The sequence below is a fragment of the Arabidopsis thaliana genome, chromosome 3 (assembly GCF_000001735.4).
Source record: "Arabidopsis thaliana chromosome 3, partial sequence".
NCBI classification, from domain to species: Eukaryota; Viridiplantae; Streptophyta; class Magnoliopsida; order Brassicales; family Brassicaceae; genus Arabidopsis; species Arabidopsis thaliana.
In genome coordinates this window covers 21,604,296-21,623,172 of record NC_003074.8, presented here as the reverse complement: position 1 = coordinate 21,623,172, position 18,877 = coordinate 21,604,296, and the positions used below count along the sequence as shown (strand labels likewise).

Below are 18,877 nucleotides of genomic sequence, written 5' to 3'. Positions count from 1 at the left end.
TACGTAGAACTTTACTTTGCAAAAGTAAACTTGTTTATTGGCGGCACACTTTTTTTTCTTCTCTACGGAGTACAAACGGAATGAAACAGAAGCTATTATAACATGGTTTCCTTCCTCACTTGCTCTTGTGTTCCTTCGTGTTACTAGTTGAGGTTTCTCTAGGCGGTCGCACAATGAGAATTGGACATTTTGCATGTTGGGCACAGTAGTCACTTACACTCCCTAAAAATGCCCTGTATATCTCAAACACCAGGAATGAATGAATAGTCACAACCAGAAATCTCAATTTGTTGTTAGACCTTAGACCAAAAATGAAACTTGTACCTTTTGATCATGCCGAGTCCACGGCTACCAACAACAAGAAGATCAACATGTGTTTGCTCGACGGCTTGGCATATCATCTCCTTAGGATCTCCTTCCAATATCATAGTCTCTGTCTTCACCTACAACATAAAACCATAAACTCAAGAGACAGAGAAGATCACTGATAAACCTAAACTCTTATGAAACCTTGATAAACCTAAACTGAAAGTAAACTTCATAGACCCTAAACTTATTGTATTTTTGAAATTTTTTCCAAACTTGTAGTATGTTGAAAGTTGAAACTAGACATGTCTTGATGGTAATTTTTAGGAAATTATTTCACACATATAGCGCACCATTTTGCCTCGGCATATCTCCAATGCCCGTGTGAATAAGTTTGTCGTACTCTCTTCTCGTGCTTTCCTCATTGGTTCGGGCACTGAATCTGTCGCATACACCGCCGAAGCTAAGAATTTCCAAACTCACTCAATATTGTATACAGTCACATCCCATATAATATATATATACGCATAGAGAATAAAAGAAAGAGAGAAGCGTTTTTTTCTTCACCAGTTCCACCAGAAGGATAGATATATTGAAGGTACGTTGGGTGAACATGAAGCAACGTAAGTAAACCGCCTTCTTGACCGGTTTCCGGTTCGGCACTAATAACAACTCTGAGATGATCCACAGCCCATTCCAACGCATCGAAGCTGTTCTTGCTCTCATCAATCGCAACCATCACTTTCAACTTCTTCTTGTTCTTATTTGCAGCCGTCTCCGCCGTCGTTGTTGTGGCTGCCGTGTCCTCTCCAATCGCATCAACGTAAGTCTCCATTTTTTACTCCGTACGTTTTCTCTATCGTATGTTTTTTTTGTTCGGCTCCAGCCACTTTTTGATATGTATAATAATTTAGATCGTACCATACGTTACGTAATGCTAGTGTGTGATTGAGTAGGTGGAAGATGAAGAGTGTTAACAGATGTTTAAGATGGATACTGGATTGACACGTCACCTGTGTCATAGACACGTGTCTTTCTTTCAACATAGACAACTGTTTATTTTGAATATCCAGAAAAGGCTTTTGGTTTAGAATCGAGTTTGGTTCAATTTTACGGTTTCGTTCTGCTCAGAAAAAGATAAACCCAAAACGAACCGATTTAAATTCGGTTTGAATTAGCTTAAATCAAGTTTTGAGAAGGCAGAGTTGTCAGCCTCTAGAATCTCTATGTCTTTCAATGATCTTGTTTGCTGAGTGTTCTAAGTCATATTTGGTGTTCTGATATCTTATTTTCCACAATGGTTTCAAAAGAACAGGTCCTCTTGTGGTAAGTATATATTGACTAGATGGTCGGTCTATCAAAGTTTCGGATAACAACAAGTTTGGTTCAATTACCGTAACAAACTTATTTTGGAAATAACCTAGTTCGGTTTAGTTTGAATCAATTTTTATTTTGGATCAGGTATGGTTTGGTTTATCTCGGGTCTGTGAAATATGGAAAGCTTATTATTTTTCCTTTCTTATAAGTTTATATAACCAGCACAAACCCTACCACACTGGATTTCAAAGCACGTTACTTGTTTACGAATTAGGGTTTTACTGGCGATAACTTGTGATCATGTCATTAGATTTGAAGATGCAAGATAAATTTACTTGGGTTTTGGAAAAGTTCTCATCTTTGAAAGATCAGTGCTACTCTCCCGTCTTCACGGTCGCCGGCTGCAATTGGTAAAGCGAGAAACGATTACAGAAATCCTTTTCTTTTTTTTTGTGGAATTTGATTCTTAGATGTGAGACTTTGCTTTTGTTCAGGCGTCTTCTTTCTTTTCTCAAAGGAGCTAAGAATGATCGTTACTTTTCCGTGTATCTTGATCTTGAGCCTGGATCTTTGCCACCAGGATGGAGAAGAGAAGTGAAATTTAGCATTACTCTTGACAATGTTTGCCCTAATACCGACAGAGTATTAGGTACATTGTTTTCATATATACGATCATGGCTTGGGATAGTGATTATGCTATGCGTGCTGATTCCTTCTTTATCTTTATATTAAGCTCTATGAATCATATGATCTCAGTTTTATGTTCTGTCTTTTTCTCTATGTAGTATCTTATTGGTTAGATGAAACCTAACTATTTCCGTTTCTTGGGAATGACACAGGAGGGCCATGCTTTTTCGATGCAAAGAGTAACATTTGGGGTTTTCAAGATTTCTTGCTCCTTGAAAAACTTGTTAATATAGCTGAAGGATTTTTGGTGAATGACAGACTCACTATCGTCGCTGAAGTAGATGTTTTACCTTCTATTGTTGTGCCATTGGAACCTGTGAAGATTATTTCATCTCAAGAGAAGTTAGATGATGATGATGATGATTGTGACGACGCATCTGAAGAGAGTTCGGATGATGGAGATGCATCCCAGGAGTATACTGATGATAATGATGATGAAGTTTGTGACATAAGTCGTTTGAACCTAGTGAATGCCATAGAGAATGCTTTTTATACGAGTATTAGAAGTTGTAATAGTTTGGTGGCTGAGACTGAGGTTTCCAATGATGAAAATGATGATGCACCTAAAAAAGATGTTGATGATGAGGCTTCATCTCTTGTTTTGAATGATAGTGCTAGAAACGGAAGTAGTATAGAACAAGTGAAAAAGACGAGGCTTCATCTCGTGTTGGAGGATGCCTCTCGTGGTAGGGATCCTAACACCGTGGCATGTGTTACGGAGACTTGTGATTATGTGCTTATGGAGATTCAATCAGATAAGGAAACAGTGGATATCAATGGGTTTGTGGTTGTTTCTTCCAAGGTAAGAAGGCGGTTTCATCTTCAATTGTTATTGTAATATATGGTATAGTAGAGTATGTTCTCTCTGTTTCCAAACCCCACAAAGAATGCTCTCTCTCTCTTTCTCATATATTTGGAATCGCAGGCGGAATCTGTGAGACGTATACTCGAAAGACACCCAGACATATCAGTGGAGTTTCGTGGAAAGAACCAACAACTGAGGAACGCATGTATGAATTTCCTGCTCAGCTTAATCGAAACGATGTGCCAGTCACTGGAGGAGCTCTCGAATGAAGATCTTGTGGAAGCAGACGTAGCGTTGACATACTTGAGAGATGCAGGGTTTAAGGTTGATTGGTTGGAGAAGAAGCTGGACCAACTAAAGGAAAAGAAGGAGGAAGAGATGTCTGGTTTGGCCAGGCTCCATGAGATAGAGGAAAATCTAGTGATATTGAAGCAAAAGTGGTCAGACCTGGGTGCTCTTGCGGAGAAGGAGAAGGCAGACTTGTCGGCCACCAGAAGTGCTCTGTCTTTCGATGATTTTGTTTGCTGACTTTGAGTTGTTAGGCATTTTGGTCTTCTGATATCTTTTTTTTCTTCCATTGGTTTTAGCTTGACTGAATTTTACTTTGGTTCAGGTTTAACAATTTGGTTTATTTACTTCAACTTTAGGGAAAAAAACCAAAACAACTGATGATCAAATACTAAAACCGACTTAATTTCTATACTAAAACTGTTTGAATAATTCTGAATGCCATAGAGGATGCTTTTTATACGGGTACTATAAGTTGTAACAGTGTGGCATCTAAGACTGAGGTTTCTAACAATGAAAATGATTATGCAAATAAAGAAGATGTCGATGATGAGGCTTCATCTCTTGTTTGGACTGACAGTGCTAGAGACACAAGTCTTGTAGAATAAAACAAGTCCTTGAAGGATGCCTCTCAGTCAGTAGAAACTGGTGGTAAGGCGTTTAACAATGTGGCATCTGTTGCAGAGACTTCAAATAATGTGCTTACAGAGATTCCACCAGCAAAGGAAACTACGGATGTCAATGGGTTTGAGGTTTTTATGTCCCAGGTTAGAATGGGTTTCATCATAGTTCACTTTGTTCTTGCTAGCAGGTAGAATCGGTAAACCATATCTTCAAAAGAGACCCAAACATAGCCATAGGCTTCCGACCAAAGAACAAACAGATCAGAAGAGCTTATATAAATGCACTCCTTAGCCTCACCTAGACGCTGTGCCAGTCGCCAGAGAAGCTATCAGAGGATGATCTGAGCAAGGCTGATGTAACACTTGTTGATCTGATTGATGCTGGCTTTGAGTTGGATTGGCTGTAGACAAAGCTGGATGAGGTCTCTCGGAAGAAGAAGATGGAGCAGGGTAGTGGGCCCCGGCTACAAACAATGGAGGAACGGTTGCAGAAGCTGAAGCTTTTGTTCGTGGATCTTGAATCTCAGCTGCAGAAGGAAAAAGTGGAGGCTTTGGTTGCGAGAGCTCCTCTCTCATTCAACGATGGTGTTTGCAGATTTTCAGGATTTTGTGGCTTTGTAGGTGAATCTTTGTTTTCTTATGCCTGGAAGCAAGGCCCAAGTTTGTATTCTTTGAGTTTTATGTCGAATGGGACTGAGTAGTGAAATTAACCTTAAAGAGTAACTATTTCAAAACATTTGAACAACTAAAGTGTATGTTGAGGATTTAAGTTTTGAAGGCTGCAAGAATGTTGCAATGTTCCAAACACGTAATCATACTCTCCACTCTATTTGAGAGTAACTGGGAAATTTTTGGTTTTGGATAATAACTCCACTTTCTATGCCTTCCTGGGCTTCAAGGTTTGCTTTTGTTCTGCTGCAAAAATGCAGGGAAGGATTCATAGGCATGAGTCGAGGAGATGGAGACTGAGTGACTGACTAAGGGTATGTGACTGAAAATGATGAAGAACCCCTACTCTGTTTTCGATTGATGAAAGTGAAATTAATTTCTCCGTTCTGCATCATGATTTGAAGCACAAATTTGAGACAGAGAAGGCAGCCACCGCTCTCCTTCGATGATGTTGTGTGATCACTTAAATTCTTAGGCATTCTTTAAGATCGGAGTTTTTCTTAAAAGATAATGAACTCTCATGTATTTCCGAAGTTGTCACTTATTGTGAAGAAGGGAGTCTTTTGCGGCTGATTATCTAAGTTTCAGCTACCAAATTTGTTAGATCTCTTTGGAGAGTTCTCTCATGGGTATGAATCTTGATGATAAAGCAACCTCTCTAGGTCTGAAACAGTGACTTGCACTTGAATCTATTGCTTTGACATAGACTCCTTTAACATACATTTGCATTTTCATCATTTAATTTATAGTTTGGGCTTATGATCAAGTCACGATGAGCCAAGGCTTTTCATATTCTTCATAAATTATAGCCGTTTTTTTACTCTGTTTTAATGCATCTCTGTCGGTTTGACTCTCAACAAATCATTGATCCTTTGCAGTCCTGGGCATGTGGATATTCTGGTCGGGTTCGGTTTTCCGGGCTTAAAATTTTTAGATTCGTTAGGTTATATGTACAATTTTGGGTCATGTTCTATTCGGATAATTTGGATATTGGTTAAAGAACCCATAAATAACCAAAGTTTTTTCTTAAAATAATAATCTAAAATAAAACGTAAACCTTGTTTTGACCTTATTCCATAACTCAAATCATTAAACAAGTCACAAATTCAAATTATTAATGCATATATATACAGTAAAACCTCTATAAATTAATAATGTTAGGACTGCAAAATTTTATTAATTTACAGAGGTATTAATTTATCGATAAATTAATATTTCTTAATTTATAGAGAGATTTTCCTAATTTAATAACTTTTTTAAAAAAATCGATAAGATTTCTTTCATTTTAGAAAATATCTTTCTAGAACCAGTTACAAGTAAAACATAATAATAATATCTAGAAAACAACACCAAAATGTTTGATACAGTAAAATATGAAAACTATAGTCAAACAAATAACAAATATGAATTTAAGCAAAAAATTATTATAAATATATTTTTAAGAAATTTTTTACATATAATATAGAGATATATTCGATACATTTATAGAATTATTAATTTATGATATTGATGAGACCATATATTTACATAGGACTTTCAAAAAAATTATTATCTTATTAATTTATCGATTTATATCACTTTTTACATTGGTCCCAACTCGGGATCGGAATAATTTATTAATTTATAGAGGTTATTATTATATAGAGTATTAATTTATAGAGGTTCTACTGTATGTTCGGGTAGTAAAAAGTATTCACGTGTATCGGGTTCTGTTCGAGTAATACCAATACCCATAGTTTTTTTGAAAACAGAACCGATCGGCTAATTAACCGGAACCGAAGCAGAACGGATTCGGATATTTTGGATCGGATTCGGTTCGATTCTTCCGGTTCAGGTATTATGCTCACACCTAATCCTCTAGTTTCTCTTCTCTATGCACCTGCGCTTTACCTAGGCTCCTATATTAATTCGTAGTTAAGAGTATCAAGTCACGAGGGACCAAGACTGAATTCATTCGCGCACATCAATCGAGACTCTCCTTTCTGCATCTGCTCACCTTAATCGAGAAGTTTAGAATTTTCATTTTTTCATATATATCTTTATCGTTTGCCAGAAGAAACTTCAGAACAAGACAAAACCATTGTTGGTATGATTCTCAACTAAGCATCTGATCCTCTAGTTTTACTTCTTCATTGTTACCAATGTTTTTGAAATCAGAGAGTTTATCAACTAACTGTTTCTAGTCTTTGAGTACATATGTAGTGGGATCTTTGTTTGTTTCTTTGGCTTACTATCTTAAAGTTTTTTTTTTTATTATCTTCAGGCACAGTGTATCTTGATTTTGAGCAATATTTATAGCGTCAATGGAGAAGCAAGCTCATAAAAAGTTTTGTTGGATAATAAAGAACTTCTCTCCGCAATCTGAGAGGTTATATTCTGTTCCAGTCTTGATCGGGGACTGCAAATGGTAAAACTAGAGCCTTTTTATCTTATAATTTCACCAAATTAGATTTAGGTTATACTATCGTCGTTGGTATTCATTAATCTGTCATTTTGTTTTGTTCTAGGCGTCCTATCGCTTATCCCATTCGAGATAAGTACTTTTCTCTGTGTCTACAAGTGGTTGATTTTGAATCATTACCTTGTGGATGGGGAAGATACGTAGAACTTCGGCTAACTTTACGGAACCAACATAATTCTCTCAATCTTTCCATAAAAGCAGGTGAATTATGTCAAACTTTGCTCCCTTCTTGATTCATTGTATTGAACTGTCCTTTGTATATGTCAGTGGCACTTTGTAAACGCAAAAAATTCTAGTAATCTAGTTCATCCTTCTTCTTACTCTAGTCACTAAATAAATGATAGTTAATTTTTAATCTTTTACTCGGCATACATGTAGTAGTTTCTATGTTGATCAAATGCGTGTTGTGTAAGTTTTGGGGTTTTAGTTCAGTCTTGAATTTTTATTTGTTTTATGCTCATGCAGATTTCTATTTCAGATTACTTACATTATTTGGATGTAATGTTGCTGAAACAGATCACTGTTTTGACGAAAAGCGTACCACTTGGGGTATTCCAATTCCAGAAAGGATTCCCATATGCAAACTTCAGACTGAACTTTATCAGTCTGAACATGTGGTGAAAGGAGACTTCAAGATTATTGCAGAGGTTGATGTTTTTGAAGCTGTTGGGACATTGACTGAATCAGATATTTCGGGAAAAGCATCTGAACTTCTGACCAAAAAAATACGGAATGATGGCAATGAGTCTGGTGATTTGCTCAAGAAAACTTCACCAGAAAAAGAAAGCAACCATGTCAATGAATCTAAACCGGTAAGAAAGTTAAGAAACTTTGTGGTACTTTACAAGAGACATGCTGCTATGTGTTCTGTATTACAAGAGCCTATTTGTTTGCTAGGAATCTTTCATTACACCAACGGAGAAGCAAGTTGGGCAGAAGTTCGTGTGGGTGATCAAAAATTTCTCCTTTTCAAATTCCGAGAAATGTTATTCTGATCCATTTGTGATCCGTGGCTTCAAATGGTAAATATGAAACTCTTTTTTTTTTTTTTTCTCTTTTTGTGCAACCAAATGAAACTCATCTTACAAATGTTTTTTATTATTTTAAAGTCTGGTGATACATTTTGATTTCTCTGGTGTTTTTTTTCGGCAGGCGTCTTCTTGCTGAATATGACCTTGTGCCTTCCTGATTCTCAATTATTCCCTTCTGAAGTTGTCAAAGCTCGTCTAACAATAGTAAATCAATTATCTGAAAAGCTATCCATATCGAAAGGTGATTCTATTTACTGTGTTCACTTGTTGATTCACTTTTGGTGAATGATTGTATGCAAGAGTTTTTATCCAAGTCATTGCCAGTTACAATATCACACACCCTCACAGACTCGCACACTCTTGTTAGTAATAATAGTGTTATGTGACTTAGTTTGGACTGGTATTACTGTTGCTTTCTAGGATGTTTGATTTGAACGGCTTAGTTTTCAAGTTTCTTGCCAAGCTGCCAAAATAGATTTCATATCCACTCATGAGGTGAAATTGATGTTACAGAATCAGAGCACTGCTTTGATGAGCAGAATCCTACCTTGGGTTATACATTCCCTTATGAACTCCTTGTGGAAGATGGTGGATTTCTGGTAAACGAAGATCTCATGATTATTGTTGAAGTTATTGGTGCATCAGATGTATTTGAGGATTCCTCTACCCAGGGAAAGGTAGATGTCAATGGCTTTCAAGTTCTTCCTTCACAGGTAAGAAACTTAAGAATGGCGCAAACTTCTTGTTATTACTTTACAAGATTTCTCTTCGAATCTTTATACTTGCTTTGTTTTTCGCTCGCAGGTGGAATATGTGAGATCAATATTTGAAAGACACCCTGACATTGCAGTAGAGTTCCGAGCAAAGAACCAACATCTGAGGACATCATGCATGATTTTTCTGCTTAGTTTAATTGAGACACTGTGCCAGTCACTTGAAGAGCTCTCAAATGAAGATCTTGTGGAAGCAGACATTGCATTGACATATGTGAAAGATGCAGGATTTAAGGTGGATTGGTTGGAGAAGAAGCTGGACCAAGTAAAAGAAAAGAAGGAGAAAGAACTGTCTGATATGGTTCAGCTACAAGAAATGGAGGACCATTTACTGAAACTGAAGCAAAGCTGTTCAGATCTTGATGATCTAGTGGTGAAGAAGAAGGACGAGTTGTCGGTTACCAGATCTCCGCTGTCATTCGATGATGTTGTTTGATCATTTCAGTTCTTATGCTATTGGTGTTATGATATCTTTAGTTTCTCCCTTTGTTTCAAAGTTAGAGGTCTTCTTGGAAGTTAACTGAACTTATGTCATTTTGTGACTGCTTTGGTCTACTGAAACTTCGGCTACCAAATACGTTGTTGTATCACTCAATTTAAGTGCCTTGTAACATTGATCTTGGAAGGTTATTAGGCTCTCGGAATTCATTAACTAATGGACAAACTGTTAGTTAAGACTTAATACGCAGTGGAGGGAAACTCTGTTTTTGAATATTCAAAACTTAAAAGGCTTTTTGGTTTAGAATTGAGTTTGGTTCAATTAGTGGTTTAGAATTGAGTGGACAGTGGATACTGACTATATCGTAGCTCTTGGTTCGGTTAGTTTTTGTTTTTGATGCGGGATTTAAGGTGGATTGGTTGGAGAAGAAGCTGGACCAAGTGAAAGACAAGAAGGAGAGAGAACAGTCTGGTTTAGCCCGGCTTCACGAACTAGAGGAATATTTACTTAAACTGAAGCAAAAGTGTTCAAACTTGGATCTTCTAGTGGAGAAGGAGAATGTAGAGTTGTCGGCCACCAGAACTCCTATGTCATTCAATGATGTTGTTTGATGACTTGAGTTACAAGGCATTTGGTGTTTTAATATCTTAGTTTTTCACTTTCTGTGGTAAAGTAAGTTGCGGTGATGATTTATCAAAGTTGTTGGCTAATGATTGTATCAGTGAGTTTCTTGACCACAAACTAATTCGCTTTAACAGAAATCTTGGAGAGTTCCAAGCTTAAGAAATGAGAATCCAAATATGTAGAGAATTGTGTCATATTTTGTGAAGTGTTGAACGGAGAGTGGCACTTGAAGTCACATGCTTATGAATCTTGAGGATAAATTTCTACTTTTTGTTGGGTTCTAAGATAAAGTAATATTTTTGTGTTTGAAAACAGAGAGAGGCACTTGAAGAGTCGTGGTCAAGCCAGGTGGTTCTAGCTACTCTTTTAATTTAATGATGATTGTTAAAGTATATCAAATCACGATGAGCCAAGGCTGCTCGTATTTGCCGCACGTCATTTAGAGATGCTTGCATGCTCTTCATTTATTTTATATATTTATTGCCGGAGGAAACTTGCAAACAAGACAGAACTCCTTCAGTGTCACTGGCACTAGTAAGTATTGCTGCTTTATCTTTGCATTCTGTACTGAGTTTTGGCCTTTTGGGTCCTAAGTAGAATCTTAGCTTTTCTTGGTTTGTTATTGTTGGTAGATTGTGTGTTATTGGCATAGGTTTATGAATGTGGACGAGTGATCATTTTAAGGTGTTTTATTCTCTCAGGTTCTAGTATCTTGATTTTGAGTAATCTTTAAAACATCAATGGCAAAGCCTTTTGATAAGAAGTTTGGTTGGGTGATAAAGGATTTCTCTTCTTTGCAGTCTGAGAAGTGTTGTTCTGTTCCAGTCTTGATCAGCGAGTCTAAATGGTAAAAGAAAATGGACCTTTTCATCTACTTTGGTTTTCAAGTGAATCGTCTATGGTTTGTGATTCTGTTCTTTGGGTTTTGCTTGCAGGCGTCTTATTGTCTTTCCCAAAGGAAATAACAGTGAATACTTTGTTAGGTTTTATGAGACAAAGCTCACAAGAGAGAGTAGACAATCACTTGGTGATTGAATCTCCCTTTACCCACACAAAGTGAACTCGTTCAATAGAGGAAGAGAACATCAACTTGTGATGAAATCCACACAAATAACCAACAATATATCCGAATATACTAGAGAGTAAATCGGTTATATGAAGGAGAAAACATCTAGTTTGAGGCTAATCCTTGTCTAGTACAACAACACTTAGAGTTTGTGTACTTAAGATAAAGAGGATTTAGGATCAGTAAGCTAGAGAATAAGTACTAACTAAAGAAGAGTTTAGAGTGTATTTAAGAGTGTGTATGACAAGCAATAGGCTGCCTTAAGGCAGCCCTAAATCGTGTAACACTATCTCTCTACATTGTAACTCTTTAGTTAAACACAAGTAAAGAAGAGAGAGCTACACAAAATGATATAAGAGCTTGTCTATTATTCTTGTTGTATTACAAAGAGAAACACAGCCTTTAAATAGGCAAAGAGGAGAGTTCGAACTCTACACAAAGACCAAAGAGAGAAAGCGACGTGAAGAGAGAGAGGGTGAATCCTAAGACTGAAAGTGACATGTCCTAACATTCAAATCCTGAATAGAACATGTGATCATCCCTTGTTTGCATACTCCAACGTCCATAAGCATCCCCAAGGCGTGGATAGTGACAGCCCCTCATGGTTGCACACACACATTGTTTCCCTATTCTTGTCTCAAACGAATGGGCCTCTTCCTTGGGCTCTCTTTTATTTCCTTTGGGTCTTAACACAAGCTCAAGCCTTCATCTTGAGGTATAGTCTCGGCCTTATCCACATAAAACCGTTTGGACACTCTCTTAGGCCGAGACTTGTTCTTCACGGCTCTTTACTTGGCTTTTTCAGCGTTTGATGAGGAGATCTTCGGCCTTGTTTTCATGACTTCGGCCTTGACTCCTTTCTGCTTCTTCTTCTCTTTCTTGGAGATGGCTCGGCCTCATCGGCCTCTCTCTCCTTTCTTCATACACTCTAATATACTTGTCTCTCTATCTGGAAGTGTATGAAGCTGAATCATTGCCTTATGGATGGAGAAAGCTTGTAAACCTCCGCTTGAGTATAGTAAATCAATTTTCCCAAAAGCTCTCCGTATGGAAAGGTGAAATTTTACCCTCTCTGCTCACTAGTTGGATACATTTTTTTTAATAGTCCTGATCCTGTGTTAGTAGCATTTGCTTACATTAAACATTTTGACTGTACAAATTCTATATAATCTGTAAATCCTTCTACTTCCATTCATTACCAATTCTATATAATCTTGAGCTTGTTTTGACTAAATTAGATATTGGTCAAGTGTGTGTTGTGGTCTTTTGGGGATGCTTTTAGGACAAGGCTTGAAATTTCTTGAAGGGTTTTGACTATGTTGTATTTGTAATGTTGCAGAAACAGAGCACTGTTTTGATGGCAAGTCAACCACATGGGGTTTTCCAGCAATGCTTTCTCTTTCAAAACTTCATGAAAAAGATGGTGGATTTCTTGTCAACGGAGAAGTCATGATTGTTGCAGAGTTGGATGTTTTTGAAGTTATTGGCACATTAGATGAATCAGAGAAATCTGAAGAGGCATCTAAACTTGTGACCAAGAAAACTGAGAATCTTGGTGCTGAGTCTAATGAGTTGCTCAAGAAAACTTCACCACCAAAGGAGAGCAACAATGTTAAACAGGTAAGATAACTAAGACCATCATTATTGATGGTTGCTTAGTGTAGTCTTAGGTTAGTTTTTAAGAATATATATATATAATTGATTTTGAAAATTTTGATGTTAAGAGTTTAGTTAAGAGATTGAAATTTTAGTAATATGCAATGGTGGGATCTTAGCTTCAAGTTCTTAAGAAGAAAATAAAAATAAAAAAAAATAAAAGCAATTTAATTTTAAAAAACTTAATAATTATTACAACTTATATACATACATGACATTACAAAACACACAAATTTTGATAGTTTAACATAGATGAGATAACAAATTGAAAGGCTTATCATTCATAAAGACTAACCAAAATCTTGTTAATGTCTTATGGGCATATAACTTTTTTAAAAAAAAATGGCTGATAGTTTAATATAGATGATATAAAAAATAAGAACAAATGGTTTAGTTATTTGACATTTCTAATTCATTGGATGAGATTGAAATTTGAATTGATTTTTTGCTCCTTTAATATTTATCATTCAGCAAATCAACAATAGACACTTGTCTAACTTTTAACCCTTAGTTTTGCTCTTATATAAGAGCTATTCTTAGCAAATAAATCAATTTAATCATTAATTTTTACATCCAATTAACCTAAGAACTACACTAAGAATCCCCCAATAATGATGCTCTAAGAATTCGTTAAACTTTTGTGTTACTTTACAGTAGAAAGACGATTAAAATGAGTAAACCTAAAAACAATTAGTATATACCGTTTACAGAGAGAATAAGAAGAAATATCCTTCACTTTCTCTTCAGACTTCAGTTTCTGAACTTTTTACGTAAGTTTAGAGATCTTGATTTTCAAGGACAAAACTAGACTAGAGTTACTTTGTAGTCAGTTTTCAAGTCTAAAAAGACTGATTTTTCACTTGCAGGTTGAAAATTCTGTGAAAACCAGTCCAAAGAACAAACGTATGTGGGTAACATTTCTGATTATCGTCTTCTTTCTAATCGGGGCTCTTGGTAAGGCGCATGAGAAACACTTGGCAGCAAAGGAGAGAAACTTTTCTCAGAATTGGAAAGTGATAAGACCTGGACTGGAAGCTCTTCTTTCATGCAGCTGTTTGATGCTTTTTTATTATTATGCCTCTTTGGTATTTTCGTTTGTTTGCTCATTCTTTGTTTCATGATATATGAGTCTACTTGGTGAGTTGGTGTTATGGTTTTGTCTTTGCTCCAAAGTTTGTGTAGTACTTTGTAATGGAGTCGCTTAGTTCCGTTAAACAAAATGGTTTAAGCTATGTTACTTGGTGAAAAAGTAATTTCGTATGTCTTAACGGAGTCTGGTGAATAGGACAAGCTTTTTTGGTAAACTGGAACTGGAGTATGTTACAGTCTGATTTCAGGACTCTAAGTGGGTGATTGTTTCGTCTGTAACTGTATATTAATTGCTGTAGAATTTTTGTTGTAGGTGTGATGGCTGTAGCTGTAAGTTTTATTGCTGTAGAAATTAGACTGTAAGTTTTATTAATATAATATTATTACTTAAAGAAAAATTGGATGTAGAAATAAGATTTTGGTTGTATGTATTTTTAAACAAAAAAGTATTATTGGTAAATTGTATTGATGTTTATATAATATTATTCACAAATATCAATTCAATTAAAGTATATATATATATTAAAAATAATGTGTGTTTTATACATATATATATCATAAAATAGATATTTACCTACTATTTATATCTATAAAACTAAATTTAATATATATATATATATATGACAACTATAGTAATGTTTTTTTTAAAAAAAAAAAAAAAAAAATGAAAAGAAAATAAGAAAAATGTACAGACTTTCTAAAGACCATAAACTTGTGCTTTAGAAAAACTTGTACTTACAGCCAAAATAATTAAAAAAATATTATTTGGGCTGTGAGAAAAAATAGGAAAGCTACCGCATGATTGTTTCAATTTTAAGGCTGTAACCTTTTTAGTGGCTATAAAAATTTTCTACAGCCCAACCAATCATACCCTAAATCAAAACTTGTCTCTGAAATCCAGAGGTTTTGGCTGTCAGAAATCTTTCCTCTTTACTGACTTGGTTTTTTTTCTCATGTGTTAAAAGTTGTTAGGTATTATGAAAAACTATGTTAAAGAACAAGCTATTTCTTCCTTAACAAGAACAATAAATTGAATCTAGATGAATCTCTCAAGATGGATCCCTCGGGAATCACCTTCAATTACAAGTATACCAAGTTCACTTATTTATACTCTAGATCATAACACAAACCCTCCAAATGGTCCAGAGTATCCACTTCTCTTCACACAAGTGGCTTCTCACGTGCCAAATACAGAGCATTCTCCTTCTTCCTTATATAAACTTTTCTTGGCATATCAAAGTAATGTGCGGTTGAGGTAGTCAAATGGAGTACGGATATGAATCTTGACGATACAAATGTAGCGAGTATGAACAGAGGATGGTCATTGAAGAGTCGCGGCTTCACTCTCTCAGCATTTATTATTTCGTAATTATGGCCGAGTATCATCAACTCATAGGCTGTTCGCATTCCTGCTCCTTTTTTAGAGATGCCTGTGTTGTCTTCATGGTATATATATATATATATACCTGTAGCAGGAAGAATTATCCTTACAGAAACAGAATTTCCACTCTGTAAGTATAAATCTCCACTCCTTCTATGCAACAATTAAGGTTAATAATCAACGAGGCACTGATTCTCTATTTTTCTCTTCTTCATGCATGCACTTGCCTTTCAATTTATGTTTCATCTTTGTTTCGTTTTGGAGTCGAATATCGTTGGATGCATGCTTCATATAGGAATACAGTGGCTGTTTTTCTTTATTCATGCTTCTCCGAAGGACGATTCCCTATCAATTGATACTTTCATCTCTTTTAACTGTTCTATTTCTGATCATGTTAACTATTTATATTGTCATTACTGATCCTCACTCTAGCTTCTTCTCCTGCAGTTTGAGCTGAAGAGATTCCTTTTCTACCGATGGACGACTGGAGTGATTTCTTTGATATTTGTGATGAGGGTTGTGATCTTGATTACCACAGTGATGGCTATTCATATGAAGGGGACTTTGATTTTGATTATCCTTATGGAGAGGACATAAATGACTGCTATGCATATGAACAAGATTGGGATCTTGATTTAGCTTTTGCAGAGAACTTGAGTGATTACTCTGCAAATAATTTTGCTTCAGAGAATGATGATACTTGTGAGGAAGACACAAGTGAAAGCTACGAATCTGAAGAGGACTTTGGTCATGATGATGATACTCATCCAGACGATGTAAGTGATGAAGAGTGGGACTATGACGATGATGATTCAGAAGACCCTAATGAATGCTATGCATATGGAGAGGATTGGGATCATGATGATGATACTTATTCAGAAGCCTTTAGTGAAGAATTCTTTGACTATGATGACTAAGTATTAAAAGTTTTTGTAGTACTTTGTAATGGAGTAGTACCTTACAAATGGTTTAAGCTGGGTTACTTAATGTAAAAGTAATTTTGTGAGGCTTGAATCTTAAGTTTTTTTTGCTTGGTTTTGATGTTGATTTTGTTAAATTTCAACAAACAAATTAAACCTCTGTACTCCTTAAATGTTTTTTTTGGTAATTCTATTATTTTAATACGTAATTGTGGCCGTAGGTGAGTATCATGTCACGATGAGTCAAGGCTGTTCATATTTCGAGATTCATAGATATATATATATATATATCCCTCGCTTTTTTTCGTTTTCTCTGTTTTTTCCTAAATCTCTGTTAGTTTTCTCCTCAAATAATCATTGATCCTCTGGTTTCTTCATGCACCTGCGCTTTACCAAGAATCTTTTAATACTCATACAACATAATAATTCGAAATTATGGCAGAGTATCAAGTCACGAGGGACAAATGCTGTTTTCATTCGCGCACATCAATCGAGACTCATGCATATTTCGTATATCTATCTGTGGCAGATAGAATTCCTCAAAAACACTAAACTGCCTCAAGACTCTGAAAGGTAAACATAGCTTTCTTTTTTTCTTTGCCTCCGTTTCGTTTCTGCATGCGACACTGAATGTTTCTCTCTTTCCATACCTATAATTTGATTCTATTATATCAATATTAATGAACACACAGGGTAATTCAACTTATATGATTCTATTTACACTAGTACTACATTGTTGGTTTACGAAGTTTGTGTGTTCTCTCTCTCTTTCCTTGCCACTGATCTATTGGATTTTTGTGGATGTGTGATGAACTTATTATTTTTTCTTCAGGTCCTGCAGTTTGATCAGGAAGAATCTTTTACTACATCAATGACCAAGCAAGTTGGTAAGAAGTTCGCTTGGGTGATAAAGAACTTCTCCTCTTTGCAATGTAAGAAGTTTTATTCTGTTCCATTCCAGATTGGTGACTGCAAATGGTATAAGAAACTTACCTTTTAAAAGTTTTTGTCGAACTCAAAAAATATAGGTTTTATTGACTCGTTTCTTCTTTTTTTTTCAGGCGTCTTTCTATCTATCCAAAAGGAAACAACTGCGATTACTTGTCTCTGTTTCTGGAAGTCGCTGATTTTAAATCACTACCTTCTGGATGGAGAAGATACGTAAAACTTCGGCTATATATAGTAAAACAGGTGTGAGAAGAACGCTCGGTATTGAAAGGTGATTCTTAACACTGATATTCATCACTCTATATTTTGCCAAGTTGTCAACACTGATAAGGAGTACTGTTTTCGATATTGGTTAACGAAGAATGAATTGTTACAGAAACACATCGCTGGTTTGATCAGGAAATGTGGGGTTGGGGTTTCCTATATATGCTTCCCCTTACCAAACTTCATGACGAAAAGGAAGGGTTTCTAGTTAATGGAGAACTCATGATTGTTGCTGAGGTAGATGCTCTTGGATTCATTGACCCCTTAAATGAGTCAGAGGAATCTGAAGATCCAACCCAACCTCTGAAAAAGATTAAGCTTAATGATGATGGTGCGGTGTCTAGTGATTTGCTTGAGGAAGCTTCACCCAGAAAGGAAAGCATGGAGGTCAACGGATTTCAAGTTCTTCCTTCACAGGTAAGAAATTTAAGAATGCTGCAAACTTCTTGTTACTTTACAAGAGACGAGATCATGTCTTCGTCTATTTCCAAATATCTAAATAAATGTTATCTTATATGCATTGTAAAATTATGTTTTCTCTCTTTTGCAGGTAGAATCTGTGAGACTTATATTTGAAAGACACCCTGACATTGCATCAGAATTCCGTGCAAAGAACCAATATCTGAGGAAAGCATGCATGGATTTCCTTCTCAGCCTTGTTGAGACGCTGTGCCAGTCACTGCAAGAGTTCTCCAATGAAGATCTTGTGGAAGCAGACATCGCGCTGACATACTTGAAAGATGCGGGGTTCAAGGTGGACTGGTTGGAGAAAAAGTTGGACCAAGTAAGAGATAAGAAGGAGAAAGAGCGGTCTTGTTTGGCCAAGCTCCAAGAAACAGAGGAAACTTTACTGAAATTGAAGCAAAAGTGTACAGAGCTAGATGCTCTAATGGATACTGAAAAGGCAGAGTTGTCAGCTATAAGAACTCCTCTATCATTTGAAGATGTTGTTTGATGCATTGAGTTCTTAGGCATTTGGTGTTCTGATATCTTAGTTTCTCCCTTGGTTTCAAAATAAGATTTGCTCTTGTAAGGTAATTGAACTTATGTTTGAAGTTTCCACCTTTGTACGCTATGATTTATCAAGCAAGTTTCAGCTACCACATTTGATTTAGCACTTAGTTTCTTGACGACATATTTATTTTCTTGCGTCTGAAGCAAAGATTTGTTCTTTGGAAGTTCTTCAGCACTCGGTTCATTGGCATGTTTTGAAATGAATCCTCTTATGTGGAAAGTTTTCATATTTTTGTGAAGGAATGTTATACAATTGTGACACTAATCTTGAAGATAAAAGAAAAAAAGTAATCTCTTTGGGCTATAAACAGAGGTGTGGCACTTGAAGAGTCATGGCTCGTGGCTCGACGTAGACTTCTTTAATATTCATTGATATTGTCATATTTTGGTTCATATTCATGCAGAATAAACACGTTGATGTAAAGGCTGTTCGCATTCAAGCACTTCTCTCGAGACGCATGCTTTTTCTGCATATTATGGCAGAGTGTCAAGTTACGATGAGCAAAGGCTGTTTAC

The 18,877-nt window shown here is 36.0% G+C and overlaps 6 protein-coding genes and 1 long non-coding RNA gene across 11 annotated transcripts; 5 read left to right on the top strand and 2 right to left on the bottom strand.

The window, feature by feature from the left end:
• Positions 1-6: 6 nt before the first annotated feature.
• AT3G58450 (Adenine nucleotide alpha hydrolases-like superfamily protein) lies at positions 7-1,179 on the bottom strand. Of its 2 annotated transcripts, none has more exons than NM_180386.3 (4): positions 874-1,179; positions 660-748; positions 325-443; positions 7-233 (listed from the first exon to the last, which is right to left on the bottom strand). In NM_180386.3, exons 1-4 carry the CDS (start codon positions 1,139-1,141, stop codon positions 116-118), a joined length of 594 nt encoding a protein of 197 aa, NP_850717.1. In that variant the 5' UTR covers positions 1,142-1,179; the 3' UTR covers positions 7-115. The 2 variants fall into 2 exon arrangements, with proteins under 2 accessions (NP_850717.1, NP_191404.2); NM_115707.3 differs by having other exon boundaries at positions 660-769; positions 874-1,171.
• Positions 1,180-1,923: 744 nt separating this feature from the next.
• On the top strand, positions 1,924-4,727 carry AT3G58440 (TRAF-like superfamily protein; the record flags this gene model as incomplete). The annotated part of the gene is made up of 7 exons (NM_115706.1): positions 1,924-2,033; positions 2,118-2,272; positions 2,463-3,112; positions 3,236-3,597; positions 3,888-3,997; positions 4,046-4,170; positions 4,434-4,727. 7 exons carry the CDS (start codon positions 1,924-1,926, stop codon positions 4,725-4,727), a joined length of 1,806 nt encoding a protein of 601 aa, NP_191403.1.
• Positions 4,728-6,989: 2,262 nt separating this feature from the next.
• AT3G58430 (MATH domain/coiled-coil protein) lies at positions 6,990-10,010 on the top strand (the record flags this gene model as incomplete). Of its 2 annotated transcripts, none has more annotated exons than NM_115705.3 (6): positions 6,990-7,102; positions 7,203-7,357; positions 7,673-8,104; positions 8,309-8,428; positions 8,701-8,900; positions 8,992-9,490. In NM_115705.3, 6 exons carry the CDS (start codon positions 6,999-7,001, stop codon positions 9,394-9,396), a joined length of 1,416 nt encoding a protein of 471 aa, NP_191402.3. The 2 variants fall into 2 exon arrangements, with proteins under 2 accessions (NP_191402.3, NP_001325547.1); NM_001339925.1 differs by lacking the exon at positions 8,309-8,428 and adding an exon at positions 9,810-10,010 and having other exon boundaries at positions 6,999-7,102; positions 7,673-7,950; positions 8,865-8,900; positions 8,992-9,195.
• Positions 10,011-10,763: 753 nt separating this feature from the next.
• Positions 10,764-13,866, top strand: AT3G58420 (TRAF-like superfamily protein; the record flags this gene model as incomplete). Its single annotated transcript, NM_115704.1, has 5 exons — positions 10,764-10,870; positions 10,959-11,050; positions 11,895-12,044; positions 12,429-12,709; positions 13,612-13,866. The coding sequence occupies 5 exons, from the start codon at positions 10,764-10,766 to the stop codon at positions 13,864-13,866; spliced, it is 885 nt and encodes a 294-aa protein (NP_191401.1).
• Positions 13,867-15,095: 1,229 nt separating this feature from the next.
• Positions 15,096-16,188, top strand: AT3G58415 (uncharacterized protein). 2 transcript variants are annotated; one of them, NM_001339924.1, is made up of 2 exons: positions 15,096-15,345; positions 15,663-16,188. In NM_001339924.1, the coding sequence occupies exon 2, from the start codon at positions 15,692-15,694 to the stop codon at positions 16,130-16,132; it is 441 nt and encodes a 146-aa protein (NP_001327247.1). In that variant the 5' UTR covers positions 15,096-15,345; positions 15,663-15,691; the 3' UTR covers positions 16,133-16,188. The 2 variants fall into 2 exon arrangements, with proteins under 2 accessions (NP_001327247.1, NP_001327246.1); NM_001339923.1 differs by having other exon boundaries at positions 15,648-16,188.
• On the bottom strand, positions 15,688-16,072 carry AT3G09125. Its single transcript, NR_141510.1, has one exon. It is a non-coding gene; the product is annotated as an other RNA (long non-coding RNA).
• A 755-nt stretch (positions 16,189-16,943) lies between the features above and the next one.
• AT3G58410 (TRAF-like family protein) lies at positions 16,944-18,302 on the top strand (the record flags this gene model as incomplete). Of its 2 annotated transcripts, NM_001339922.1 has the most annotated exons (5): positions 17,007-17,113; positions 17,197-17,326; positions 17,398-17,416; positions 17,460-17,764; positions 17,898-18,302. In NM_001339922.1, 5 exons carry the CDS (start codon positions 17,007-17,009, stop codon positions 18,300-18,302), a joined length of 966 nt encoding a protein of 321 aa, NP_001326114.1. The 2 variants fall into 2 exon arrangements, with proteins under 2 accessions (NP_191400.1, NP_001326114.1); NM_115703.1 differs by lacking the exon at positions 17,398-17,416 and having other exon boundaries at positions 16,944-17,113; positions 17,483-17,764.
• Positions 18,303-18,877: the final 575 nt, after the last annotated feature.